Here is a 13,872-nt window from a genome sequence, read left to right on the forward strand (position 1 = left end):
TCAATTCTTGTCCGGACAGAAATACAAACTCTGTTGACACGCGGATTGCAATGTAGGCATTCTTCTGCACCTGCGCGAGCCATTTACAGCAATTTCAAAATAAATATTCATTACTTATGCCCGGTACTTACGTCGTTGTCCATTGTCCGAGCACGTTGCGTAGCCAGATGTCTGGCAATCCACGACGCGATGTTGTTTTGATCCCGCAATAAACGTGAAATTGTACATCTTGCGTGATCGCGGCGTCACCATATTTGCGTTCTCCCCAGCACGCTGAGCATGCCAGACGTCAACAAACGAGCTCGGAAGGGCAACACGTTTGAACAAAAATTAGCAGTTTTATGTGGCTATAACATCACTAATCATGTTTGTTTCTTCGTAAAACAACATTTTGCAACAAATATGAGCCTCCAACATGGAATTTTCCGAGGTAAAAATGGTTAAAAGTTACAAATAATGGCCCTTTAACTACAGCTGCTTCTGCCCCATCAATAGCTAAACATTGAAATTGTCAACATAGCCAAAACACACACACACACACACACACACACACACACACACACACACACACACACACACACACACACATATATATATATATATATATATATATATATATATATATATATATATATATATATATATATATATATATATATATATATAATATGTGTGTCTGTATATCTGTCTGTCTGTCTGTTTTTCTGTCTGTAACGTCTTTCTGTCTGTATGTGTAGCCAGTAAAGTGGTAGTGTTTACAGTTGAGTTTGGATTTAGGCTGCGTTCACAAAAAAATAGTTAGGGGGCTGGAGGAACTCAGGGGGGATTCGAAACTGAGTAGAGGGGGGACTTGAAAGATTTGCTCTGCCTATAGGGGGCACCTGGAAATTTTTTTGGTTTCCTTTTTTTAACTATTAGAAGGTTTGGTGGGTGGGTAATTCAATGAAACTTTGATGACATTTTAATGTCATGCAATTGTTGCAATTTTAGTAACAATTAAACAAAATCTAGAACCATTTTGTCACATTTCATTACTTTTGTCTCGACAAAAATCTAAAACTGTATGAATTTTTGTAAAAAAACCAAACATGTAAGCCTGGTATCTTGGCAGAAGCTGCAACTGTTGATAATATTTTTCAATATTTTTGTGCAGTATATCTAATACAGTTTTCTTGCATGCTGAAACACACAATATTCGGTTTGTCGACAAAAGCTTGCATGAATATTGGGTGATAATTGAATTAGAGTCCAGACTGACGGTCAGTTGTCAGTGATACAAATGCATGGTACACATACACAGGCTGTGGTGGCAAGCTGAATGTTGGACAGGTAAACACGCTGTAGGAAGTAGAACAAGAATGCAGTTGTATAAACTGAACAAAATTATTGTCAAAATAAGCTACTGCCATGCTACTGCCCACTGCATACCGGTAGTGACAGAGATAGCTCTGACTATGAAGTCGCTGAAGAGTTCGGGTCATGTGACACTCATAACAGTGAAACATGCTTGTACACAAGTCAGGAGAGAGAGCATCACATGGAAGACCAGAAGACTTGAAAGTTATCAGGTATTTTTGAATTTTGGCATATGAGAATAATCAAATATTAATACATAACAAAATAAACGTAAAACTTTGTAAAGTAGAGACTTTGATTCAAATTACCATCATTACACCAACAATTCAGAGATTAAAACGTTTATTTGATGGAAAGTTTTAACCCTTCCAGTATAATCAATGTTTAAAACTTATAAGTAGCATCTAATGTAGCCAGGAATTCACAATTTGCACACTTTCTCATGATCGTCATTTTGTGTGATCTTCAGCAGGTGCCATTGGCCTTGACAGATCGAGATAGATTAACTAAAGTTGGCTTTTATCTCATAAATCAAAAATGTCCACTGATGTGTTTTAAAATGAATCAATTTCAGAACTTGCCTAAAGGAATATGGCTCTACCAACTGCTAATAGCAGGTATAGTGTTGAACATGTACGAGCAGAATCGGCAAATACATGTTTATTTTTTCTTTACGTGCACCCCAAATAAATATGCGGCTATATGATAATTGGGGGGGACATGAACATTTTGAGAGTATCAGGGGGGATCTGAAAAAGAAAATCTGCTTGATCACTACGTATGGATAAAATGATCGTTGACATTGCGAAGTCTCTGCGTAAAGATGTTTGTGTTGCCTGAATATCTAAATGTCAGTTTAGTTTTCCTCTGCAGGGTTTAAAGTCGATTACAATAAAAACGTTGCAAAGGTTTTGTGAAAAAATAGTTGTCATATCCACTTACCCTATCGTCAACACTGTTAATTCCAATTCTACCGTTTACATTATCATTAAATTCATACGACATAGTTTGCAAGAATAATTGACTCACAGCAGTTACAATTGCTTTGGAAATTAGAAACTGAAAAGCAAGATACTATTAACAAGCATATAACGAGTTATCACGCACTGCAGGCGATAAAATGCTGGCCACGTTGTTGGATTTAGAGTCTTACCATCTTACGTATCGATTGTTATTTAATTTTACTTCGAAAAAGAAATGCACTAGTATATATTACCAAACATTCTCAGGAAAATGAATTATAGACATGCAAGGGCTGTTTTAATTATACGTTAAACGTATTCCGATCATTAGGGGGTATGGCAGGATATGTAATATACAGGAAAATAACATTTAATTACCGATGTGTCAGTCTTTAAGGAAATGAGTTTGTTCAGTATGTAATAGTGTCTGGTATCAAATGTGCACGGTAAAGCTGTCATTCTGATCCATTTGCTGTCTTGCTTCCATTGACTGCATCGATGGTTTTATCATTTGTAGACTTTGTCCTCATTTTGAATGTTTGTATTTATTATTTTATTGCTATGTGAATCATTGAGGTTTTTATAGTCCAACGAAAGTTTCAGGTCATTTCAAGGCAAATATACTCGAAATATCAGCACCAAGTTAAATACATATTTCTATGTGTCTGTGTCTGTCTGTCTACCTCTGTCTCTGTCTCTCTCTGTCTCTCTGTCTCTCTGTAATTTTAATGACCAGTACGAAATACTGAAGGTTGATGTCGGCTATCGATGCATTGATATTGGGGTCGAAATCTGGTGTGTCCTGTCGTGATTTTGCAATTATTGATGAAGAACAGCAAGTCCGTTTTCAAATACTTTAATACCTACATGAATTATACCAATTATGACATGAACTACGTGCTACCAAGCCTAATTTGCTCTACCACTCTGGCAGAATAATATTGCAATTCACATAGACATTACATTACAAAGCAAATCCAAGATACCTAAAAGGGATGATGTCATACATCAATTCTGCATCCCTTCTCTTGAATTGTCAATTAGCACCCCTTACTCCCTATCACACCTGGAGTCCGTTTATCGTTAGCAAATTTGGGAAATGTGTCTACCAGATTGCCTGATTGCTGTTTAATGATTTAATAATGTTTAGTGCATTGCATGCGTGCATTACAGTGCATCAGAGATCTGAAGTGTTATTCGCAGTACAAAGGCATTGTACATATGAATCTTACTCAATCGTTCAAAGAAAGCGTCATCATTCATACATTCAGTGAGTTTCAAAGACTGCAACGTTCGCATTCTGTCAATCTCTTTCAAAGAATACGGCGGATTTTTTCCCGAATGCAAAGTATGACAAAATGTAAGCGATATCCAGTACTTTAGTGTCATTATTCAAGATGACAGACAATGCTGCATCATTGAACAGTCACTGCATTCGTCACAGGAATCGATATCGCATGTTTGAAATCTCTCTACAACTCAGAGTTGCTATAGGAGAATTTCAACTTCTCTTGTAACTGTACAAACCCGATATAGCTGCGCTGTCACTAATGCTGCGTTATCCACTAAACAAGTGAATTCTAGGGTCTGTCTGCAAAACCTGAGTAAATACAGGTCAGACGACGGTTTCAGGTGATCTTTAGTTTCTACTCTTCTTAGAGTATTGGTACACTTTGACTCTATTGTTGCCTCCGTCAACCACAACTAACTTTCCGTTAGTCAAAGCCATACCCTCTGGGTGATGTAAACCTTCGACGAGGTGACCGGCGAATGTACCATCATTGCGAATCATCAACACCTGTCCGGTGCGATAGCTCATCACCAGGATGTTGTCTTCTTCGTCGCAACAGATACCGGTCAGAAAATGGCCCGGCAGCTTCGTTGACCACTTCTCATGCCCATTGACATCGAACTTCCGAACATTTCGGTTCCCGTGATCGGATACGACGATGTTATGGCCAGTAGAGTCGACTGCCATATAGAATATACGATCTAACATGTCCTTCTCGCTGATACGGCCAACTTCAACACCATACGGTGTAAATACTCGAATTTGCGACGTTTCGTGACGAGAGCTTGACGCGATGACGTGGCCAACACTGTCAACGGTAACGCCGTGAAGGTAATTCCAAAATACGTCATCGATCGGACTCTTTGGGTAGTCGGAGTCACCCTTACGAATCTTGTGGTGACACTTGTCGATTGAAGTAATCTTGATACAACGCTCACCGTAGTCAATGACGACAAAATGGTGTGACATCGGTCGGCGTTTTAAACATATGTGGTGGTGACTGAAACTTGTAATGTCCCAAAGCATCGAATATTTGAATTCTGCCATTGCCCTTGTCGGCTACAACAATATCGCCCGATTTTGTGACGGCAACTCCCTCGGGATCTCGGAACTCACCAACACCGCTACCTTGCTTTCCAAACTCAAAAAGCAACTTACAAAAATACTGTGGGCAGTCGGAATCGGAAGGACCGTCGACGGCAGTACCACTGTCGTCAACCACTGTACCTAGTGGATCTGTATGGTCGTAGTTGACGATAAATTTGACCGCAGTGTCGATATCCAACTTTGCTTCTATGCACGTATCAGCCAGCTCTTTCAATCGACTTTCAATTTGAGATTTTCCAGACAAGATGTCTCGATCACTTCCCATCTTAAGCACAATATCCGTAAATTCGTAACTGCTTCTCAGTTTCAGTAACTCGACGTCAAGCGATTTCTTCAAATCGGAGAGTTGCGTTTCTTTAATTGCCGCAAGCGAATTTGTATCTCGCTCTAGGGTTGTACGCATGTGATCTATATCATCATGTCGTTTCTGAGCCTCTGTGCGAATCTTGTTCAGAGCCGTTTCTTTTCTTCAAGAATTTCTTGTTCGGATTTGAAACCGCCTTCAGAGTATCGGAGACAAGAGAGATTTTGGTCTTGACTTGGGCGAGCATCTTCTTGAACGCCTCACGGTATTCGGTTACTGCATCAGCTATTTTACAATACCGATGGATGGTTCCTTGTGGTCGAGAACGGTGCAATCTCGACAGATAGGTTTCTCGCAAGTTCTGCAGTAGAATCGGGTAACTTCTCCGCCATGCACGTCACAGGTGGAAACGTTTCCTCGTTGTACCAGACAATCAGTGTACCTGCCCGACCGCAAGTCATCCAAGGTCACCGAATCATGATCGTGGAAAACCTTCAATCGACCGTGGGCCTCCACGCATTCTGTACAGAGCATATCCTTACAGCTTAAGCAATATGATGTAGCATTATTTTTTGATGAACAGCAAGTACATGTGATATCAGTTTCGCCGTCTCGTATCTTTCTCAGCATGGACCTCGTTTCGATTAGGGTAACGATGAAGTAATTATCTCGGATAATATACACACCATTGTGATCGTAGAGAGGTGTGTGGTGGTTGCATACCGGACACTGCACTTCTCGTTGTTCGGTAGAAATGAGCTTCGTTACACAGTCATTGCAAAACGAATGCAAGCAAGGAAGTATCTTGGGCTTATCGATGTCCTGGAAGCAGATTTTACAACGTAAAAATTGATCACTGAGCTCGGAGAATATAGGCGAGGCCGCCATGTCGACATGGAGCTCGACAATGGCATAAATTATACAGATACGCCCAAACTCAATCAGTATTCATGTCATATCGTCTTAATGTAGAGGCATATGTAATGAGTTCACGCGTGCATCGTGTTCTCAATCTTTGAACGGTGTCGTGCCTTTCTTTACGTGTCTCTCTTTCTAAAGATTAATACATCAGTATGTAAAGTCTACAATTCAAAAAAGCTCGAAGTTTCGCGGAACAATGGCATTGGTTCTTATCCTGTGAGTGCTCTGAAAACGATCGTTTTCAGAGCACGCACAGGATAAGAAGCAATGCAATTGTTTGCTTGGCAACAACGCATAAATGCTTGGCGTTGTGAATAGGCTCTTGTATGATATAAAGTTTTATGACTGAACAAAAATAAACAGAGCAGACACAACAACAAAACGTATACAAAAAATCTATATCTAATAAATAGATCGTAACTGTTGTGTACAGTACTAGTGAATATTTTAAGCGAGAGAGAGAGAGAGAGAGAGAGAGAGAGAGAGAGAGAGAGAGAGAGAGAGAGAGAGAGAGAGAGAGAGAGAGAGAGAGAGAGACAGACAGACAGACAGACAGACAGAGAGACAGAGACAGACAGACAGACAGACAGACAGACAGAGACAGAGAGAGGGGGGTATGGGATGCGTTGAAAACACCAGCCTAAGTATAGTTGGGGAAAGGTCGAGGACGTGTTGTAGGATAACGATATATGCAAACCAGAAAGCACGATAAATATGGAACTTGTACATATACCAGCCAGGTTGGCAAGTCGAATTATTGGTGTTTAAAGAGTAACTGACATGCCCTTGTTGTGACAAACAAACATAAAAAATAGTTAAGTATAACAGGGTTCTAAACAAGAGAATTGACGCCCTCGGCCCAAGTCGATCACTTTCTTGAGTATTTGAAGCAAACGTGGAAGGAAGAAAATTGATATTATAGTGGTCGCGGATACCAAATGATCAAATTACTTGGCAACGGTTACTAGGCTTATTTATTATATTCTGGAAAACAGCGAGTTTATTGATAACGAAATACAAAATAATGCAATTAAGGAGGTAAAGGTTACTGAAAATGGTGGAATTAATGTTCACAACGTCCATGGCTGAACATCATGCACAGTGTTTTCATAATTTTTTCAAGCAACGCTCATCTAACCTCAAGACCTGGTAAAACACATTTCACTAAGTAGCCATATCCAAATACTTTCAATATTTCTTTTGCACCGGATAGGTATCTGCACCTCCCTGAATTGATCCTACTGATTTATTTACTATTCGTCTTAATGTCTGCTTTTGTCAATATAGATTATACTTCTCGAGGCTGATTTTGTTAAAACTCAGGATAATTAAGGAACGCTCGAAAACGAAAAAGCTTGCGGGAGACATCGCATATATTGCCATGTTCACATCAACACTTGGGATCAAGCACCGACATTTGCCGATTTGGAATTGTCTTTGTCTGTCAGCCAGGAAAATCGGTAACTGTTTCAAGGTAAGGAGCAATAACTGGATCCTTGAAAAATGAAGCTTAGAATTATAATTGAGAAATAATTTTTAACAGAAAGATGGTTACTACCAAAAGTCAAACGTTACATAAAATGCGCTCCTGTGAACTTGAATTTACGCTTCAAAGATATCTTGTCTTTTCTTAGTTTCCTTCGGATGAAACAAACAAACAAACAAACAAACAACATACACTCTTAGGTGTGAGAGCTGTAAGTTCACAACAGTTTGTTAACTTTCCTGTCACCATGACAATAACGTCAGTTACTAATACCAAAAGAAAATGTACAGTTGACTGTCATTAAAATTTAAAACTGACAATTAAAAATAAATAAGATACTTCCGTAATAAATTAAAATGATGATCAAACGTCCGTGATGGCCAAGTTTTTCATGACAGACTTCGTGTACGGTTTTGCTTGCAAGTTTAGAAAACGTGAAATTGTCGTCATCAATAGCAATGTACAGAATCATAAAGACATCCTTATACACACAAATCACTGTACTTCAGCGATTGTAGGATGCTAGTCAGCGCTATGATAGGTGTACTTAAGATATAAATAGTTGAAGAGAGTTCTCACCATACTGCTTTAAAGACTTCCAATTTTTTAAAAACAATCTGGAAGGGTTCCTCGCTTTTACTAGACCTAGTTAAACTTGTATTTCCAACATGCACAGGGTGCAGTGTACTTAGAAAAATCTTGCTGCATTCATCTGACATGTACCTGCACAGGCAGGGGTACTAGCTACTTCGAACGCTGGGATAAATCCCTGATGGCTTTGATTGCAATAAATCAACAAGAAATGATAAGTTATATGCTTAGATGTAGTAGGAAGCACGCCATCAACGGTACATCGTAACGCTATGTGCATGTATACCCTGAATACGATTGGAACTAAATTGGGATAATTGGATTGGCACAATTTCTCAAGAATTTTAGAAATTTGTCTAATATTACACCATGTTTGCTTACAATCTTTAAAATTTTATTCAAAATTTACGATGCTGTTGAAATGTTATTAGTAAGAATCAGTGCATGAGAGTATCTAATGCGATATTGTTCAAAACATTTTTAAATCTTTTAAATGTAATATAGATATTTTTCTACGATGTGTAGTTTTAAAACTTTTTTATCCAGTCATTTTAACAGTTCTCCTTTTTGATTCGTGTATGTTTTTTAAATTTAATGTATCGTGTTACTTTTATGGTTGTCTTGTACATTTGTCTTGTGATGGTGTGACTTTTTTGTTTCGCAGATCTGTTAGTGGGTTTGCCCGTTGATCTGTGTATCAAATAAAATAAAATAAAAGATAAAAAAAAATAAAATAAAATGACATTTGAACAATATTCATATTTGAATGAAAATATGAGAGTTTGTCTGTAGTTTCTTCATTACTGAAACACTAGTAATAATCTCAGTTTGTCACTTTTCCTCGACCAAAATGAAACTTTTCGATTGATTACAGTTAAGTCAGTCAGGGTCATTTAAAATGTGTCCTGACTCAATTTAATGTTTATGAAGCCTAAAATCCACGAAAAAGTCAGGGGCATTTCAAAAGTGCCTGACTCAAAAGTCGTCAATTAGAGAAATTTTAAGCATTTTGTCTCGTTTCTTTAGTACATTTACACAAAAATGAAAATTTTTTCATGAAAATGAATCCGATGAAAGAGGTATGCAATAATCGTTGTGTTTTCGTTGTTTTGTTTGATGAGAACAACATTTTAAATTTTACATTATTCTATCATTTTGTAAAATTTCAGCTGTAAAAATTTGGATTTCGTTACATTTTCCTACTAACTCTCATCCAATTTTCCCAAATTAGTTCCAATCGTGTTCCTGGCAAAATGCAGGATGTGGAAAGCACTGAAGCATGTGGTCACATCATATAAATACTCAAATCATATCTGACAGGAAAACTGGATACACATATCGTTGGCTTTAAAAAGTCTGTCTTGTATAGCAATGTAAAACGTTATTGCAATACAAAATAGGAATTTTGTGTTAATCCTTCGTAAAAATGTTTTTGGAAGGTCAAAATTACGGCGCACAGTCAATCATTCTATGACGGTAGCGCCAACAGAGGTGTTCGTAGCCTTCGACCTTGTCTCAGTGGCAGTGCCCTTTCTTGCACAACCACTAATGCTCGGCCCGCATATCCGCTTAATTTCACCCGACCGCTGACCCCAATGCTATAAAGCGCCTGTGGTGGCAATTAGATCAGCAATATACAACAAGCTACTAAAATGTATCGTAGCCTAATCTAGTGTTTGTTTACTTATCAAAACAGAAATACAACTTTTCGCAGCGAATTATGGATGCACAACCCACTATATGGTTCATGGTCCCGTGACTGTTCACTTTGAGAAACGCTGAAGCACAGTTTCGACTCAGTATTGCAGCCGCCTTTCACATTGACCATAGAGATTCAAGGTTTTGTTTCTTGGTTGCAAGCACCATTTTCGGCGGGGGACCTAGTCCACAGATTTATCACCTGACAGAGATTGTACATGCTTACAATTCAGCGATAAAGGTAAGGCAAAGTCAGAGGAGAATGAATATTTGTCAAGACAGAGGGTCATGATAAGGACCACTCCTTAGTTTGAACTCAGTACCATGATCAAAGGATCATTTTCGGCCAAATTTTTCGTCGTTGAGCATAGTAAAATGTACGGCAAGCAATACAGTGTGTGCAAGCAATTCTTTTATGAAGTTATGCATACCGCTTCAAGGGCTTCATGACCTGACACGTATCACAATTGATATTCTACTGAAATTATTTCAAGTATACTTGAACTTTGTTACGCATCTATAAAGTATCGGGAGGCATCGAATGACTAGGTTGACCCCGCATGACCTTCGATAAGATTGTAGACCCGTCTACAGCCTGGGCTGATAGGCGCAAACCCCACTTGATACTCATTCCTACATTGAGAGAAACAATCCCATTTTAATATAAAGACATTTGTTTCGTGTGATATAAGACACACTTTACATTCATTATTTTGACTTTGAACTAGTTCGAGACCAACTCGGAAACTACTATGTACTTTTACGTAAGATTTAAGGGCAAAAATTGCACGTAAAGATATGTTCGAAAACATGTTGCAAAACATCTTCCATTTTTATTTATGTTACAATTTAAGCATATAGTCAGACCGCTAACTACAAGTATGATGTGGAAATTAATTTCACTGTGATTCTTGGGTAGTACGTGGCGGTACAAACTGCCAGATATCATGAACTTGCTTAATTATATTTCAGACACTCAAGGAAGGCAAACCATGCAGGGTTTAAGTTAACGAAGAGCTATTGTTATAATGCAAACACCGTCAGACTAGACGGACTTCCGATTGGTCAGACGTTTGACCGTACTGCAGATAAATATCCCGACAGAGAGGCGTTCGTATTTCCCGATGATGATGTAAGAATAACATATGGCGAATTGAAGAAGAAGATAGACAAGTTTGCGTGTGGGTTGATAGCTGTGGGTTTCAATCACGGTGACCGACTGGGTATTTGGAGTGACAACCATCTGGAATGGGTCATTGTTCACTTTGCTGCACTTAAATAGGGCTGGTTTTGGTACACCTGCAAACAGGGATCTCCAAAGAGCAGGCTGAGCATGTCTTGCATAAGACGTAGTGCTCTGGTCTTGTGATGGGATTATCAACGAGAGATTTATTTTCCGTGATTGCTGACGTCATTCCCGAGTTGATGGAAAGTTCGCCGGGAAAAATATCAAGCAGTGAATACACAAGCTTTCACACCGTTATCAACCTAGAAAAACAGGCAAGAAATGGAATGTATCAATGTCAGAAATCCTGGAATTAGGTGAGAGCGTCGGGGAGGAGAAACTCCGTGAGAGGATGGAGGCTGTGGATTATGATGACGTCAGTAACATATTCTTTACGTCTGGTAGCACAGGCTTTCCAAAAGCTGTGGTACATACCCATCACAATCGTCTGAGATCAAGGGCTGCTGTTTCATATGTCGACGAACATGATAATAGAGTGTTTTGCATGTCACCGTTCACACATGTCGGTGGCTCAGAATGGCCTCTGCTTGGCGCTGCAGTTATTGGTAAAACATACATCATTGGCCCTCTGCGATGGCGAGTCCCTGACATCATCAGGTGTTTGCAGGAGGAGCAAATTACAGCGTTGTTTTTCTTGCCGCATATGTTGTATGACGCCATCAGTTATGTGAAAGCAAATGCTGTACAGCTTCCAGCCCTTCAAGCAATTGTGACAGGAGGAAGCATGATGCCAGACAGCCTCCTCACCACTGCAGCTGAAGTTTTTGACGCTAAAGTGTTTCGTGCTTACGGTTCAACAGAAACCCTAGGAATCCTACGACAAAACCCGGCCTCTCCATCAGCCATAACAACCAGCAAAGATGGCTATCCTAGCGCTGGTTGTGAAGTGAAAATTGTGAACGAACAGGGACATGTTCTACCAGTTGGTATTTGTGGAGAGATGTGGTTCAGGTCCTTCTTTACTTTCATCTATTATCTCGGAGATGACGAGAAAACACGAGAAGTAAAGAAGCCCGATGGTTGGTTTTGCAGTGGTGATGTTGGTGTGATGGATGAATCAGGGTATTGTCGCGTCATGGGCAGAAAAACAGACGTCATCGTACGAAGCAGCATCAATATCTACCCTGTGGAAATAGAAGTTGTTCTCATCCAGCATCCGAGCGTCTTGTTAACATCGGTTGTCCCTCTGCCAAATGTAAGATTGAACGAAGATATCTGCGCATGCGTCATCCTGAAAGATGTGAGACGGCTTCTACCGAAGATCTGAGAGATTACTGTCGTAGTCGGGTTCATCAGGATTATCAACCGGATTATATCCTGATCTTCAAGGAATTTCCCAAAATAAATTCACAAAAGATTGACAAGGCAGCCTTAGCTAACGAAGCTCGAAAAGTTATCAGCAGCGAATAAAAAGAATGATAGTGTTCAGTTTTAAATATGTTAATAAATATGTACGCGCTGTCCTTTCATATGAAATAGATTCATTAAGAGACCGCGTGCCCTTTCTCTTGTCAATTTTCTTTTCCTTCAAAGTGAATTTAGTTTGTAAAGGCTGTTCTTCGCAGTGGAAAATGCAGCATCAGAATACGTATGTCCACTATAATGATTATTTATACTCTTTAAGTTGGCAATTGCTTACTCGAAACTTTTCTATTAAATACATCAACCTTCGTATATCTATTACTTTTTCTGTTCTCTGCACAATAGTACAGTTCATTCTATAGTGTGAATCTGTTCAACTTTCAGTTTCCATTTGCTATACATTTGACAGACAAGTCTCCAAATGGTAGCCATATACCGAAAATGGGACACTGTTGATGCACAAATTAAATTCATCTCTCTCCCTATTTCCGTGAATGTGAATAATGCCGAAAATGAAATAAACAAAATAATTTAAACTCTTTATTTGTCTTTGTACACTGTGTCACAATTTTATGGTATTTTTATGGTATTTCTTCAGCGTTTCGACCATAATAAGTTTCCCTTCCCTATTCTTCGAAAGCTAAATTTTCCATACAGTAACAGTAGGTCAACAGTAAACACGATCGGAACTAATTTGGGATAATTGGATCTTCGTGTTTTTCAAATTTCTCAAAAATGGTAGGTGCCTTAGTGCTGAAAGTTGCAATATTACAAATTACCTATGATAAAAACAAGTGAGTAACGTAAAAAGAAAAGCAAATGAGCTTACATTTGCAGATTTTAAAGACATCAGTTCACCATCCAATTATCCCAAATTAGTTCCAATCGTGTAAGTAACAGTAAGTCGAGTTGCTTAAAAACAAATTATGAGATGTATTTTGAAATTCAAAGTATACAATTAAACTAAAATTGTTTCTTATTTTCTTGTGTACTCATTGTTGCCTATATCATATGTACTGAGTTTTTAAAGAAAATGACAATATTTGTATTTACTGTAGTATTCGCTGTGGCACTAGTGTATAGAGTATTAATTTTTCACGCAGTAACCATTCACTTGAATGTCGAAAGTAATGGTACTACTGAATAAAAGACACACAGTCACCCATTCCTTGTCTCAGTGCTTGAAGTATTCAAAGACAAACTGTCGTGATTTCAGCTAGACATCAATTACATTTTCTGGTGAAGTAGCGCTTTCATGCCATGTCACTGTTGTTATAGATTTTGTTAATTAAATAGGAGAGTAGACAGTCGATCATTTTTCTCTGTATTGTTAGTAGTGAATAATTCTGCTTGTTTGTTTGTTTGTTTGCTGTTGACCTACCTTGTAATTCTTAAAAGAAACGTATAGGGCACAACTGTGATTTACTAGTGAACATTTGAAAACAGCTGCTGTTTATCACAATTTTGAAAAACTGTCGATTACGAAGGTGTAAATCAGTCTAACTCTTTTATCTGAAATGTACCATACCACACTCTCTGTAAGTGTGT

At 38.6% G+C, this 13,872-nt stretch overlaps 2 protein-coding genes across 2 annotated transcripts; one reads left to right on the forward strand and one right to left on the reverse strand.

Moving 5' to 3' along the window:
* Nucleotides 1-3,957: 3,957 nt before the first annotated feature.
* Nucleotides 3,958-4,296, reverse strand: LOC139137761 (NHL-repeat-containing protein 4-like). Its single transcript, XM_070706026.1, has one exon. It carries the CDS (start codon nucleotides 4,294-4,296, stop codon nucleotides 3,958-3,960), a length of 339 nt encoding a protein of 112 aa, XP_070562127.1.
* Nucleotides 4,297-11,236: 6,940 nt separating this feature from the next.
* Nucleotides 11,237-12,229, forward strand: LOC139137762 (putative acyl-CoA synthetase YngI). The gene has a single exon (XM_070706028.1). It carries the CDS (start codon nucleotides 11,237-11,239, stop codon nucleotides 12,227-12,229), a length of 993 nt encoding a protein of 330 aa, XP_070562129.1.
* Nucleotides 12,230-13,872: the final 1,643 nt, after the last annotated feature.

Source organism: Ptychodera flava, chromosome 7 (genome assembly GCF_041260155.1).
Source record: "Ptychodera flava strain L36383 chromosome 7, AS_Pfla_20210202, whole genome shotgun sequence".
NCBI lineage: Eukaryota > Metazoa > Hemichordata > Enteropneusta > Ptychoderidae > Ptychodera > Ptychodera flava.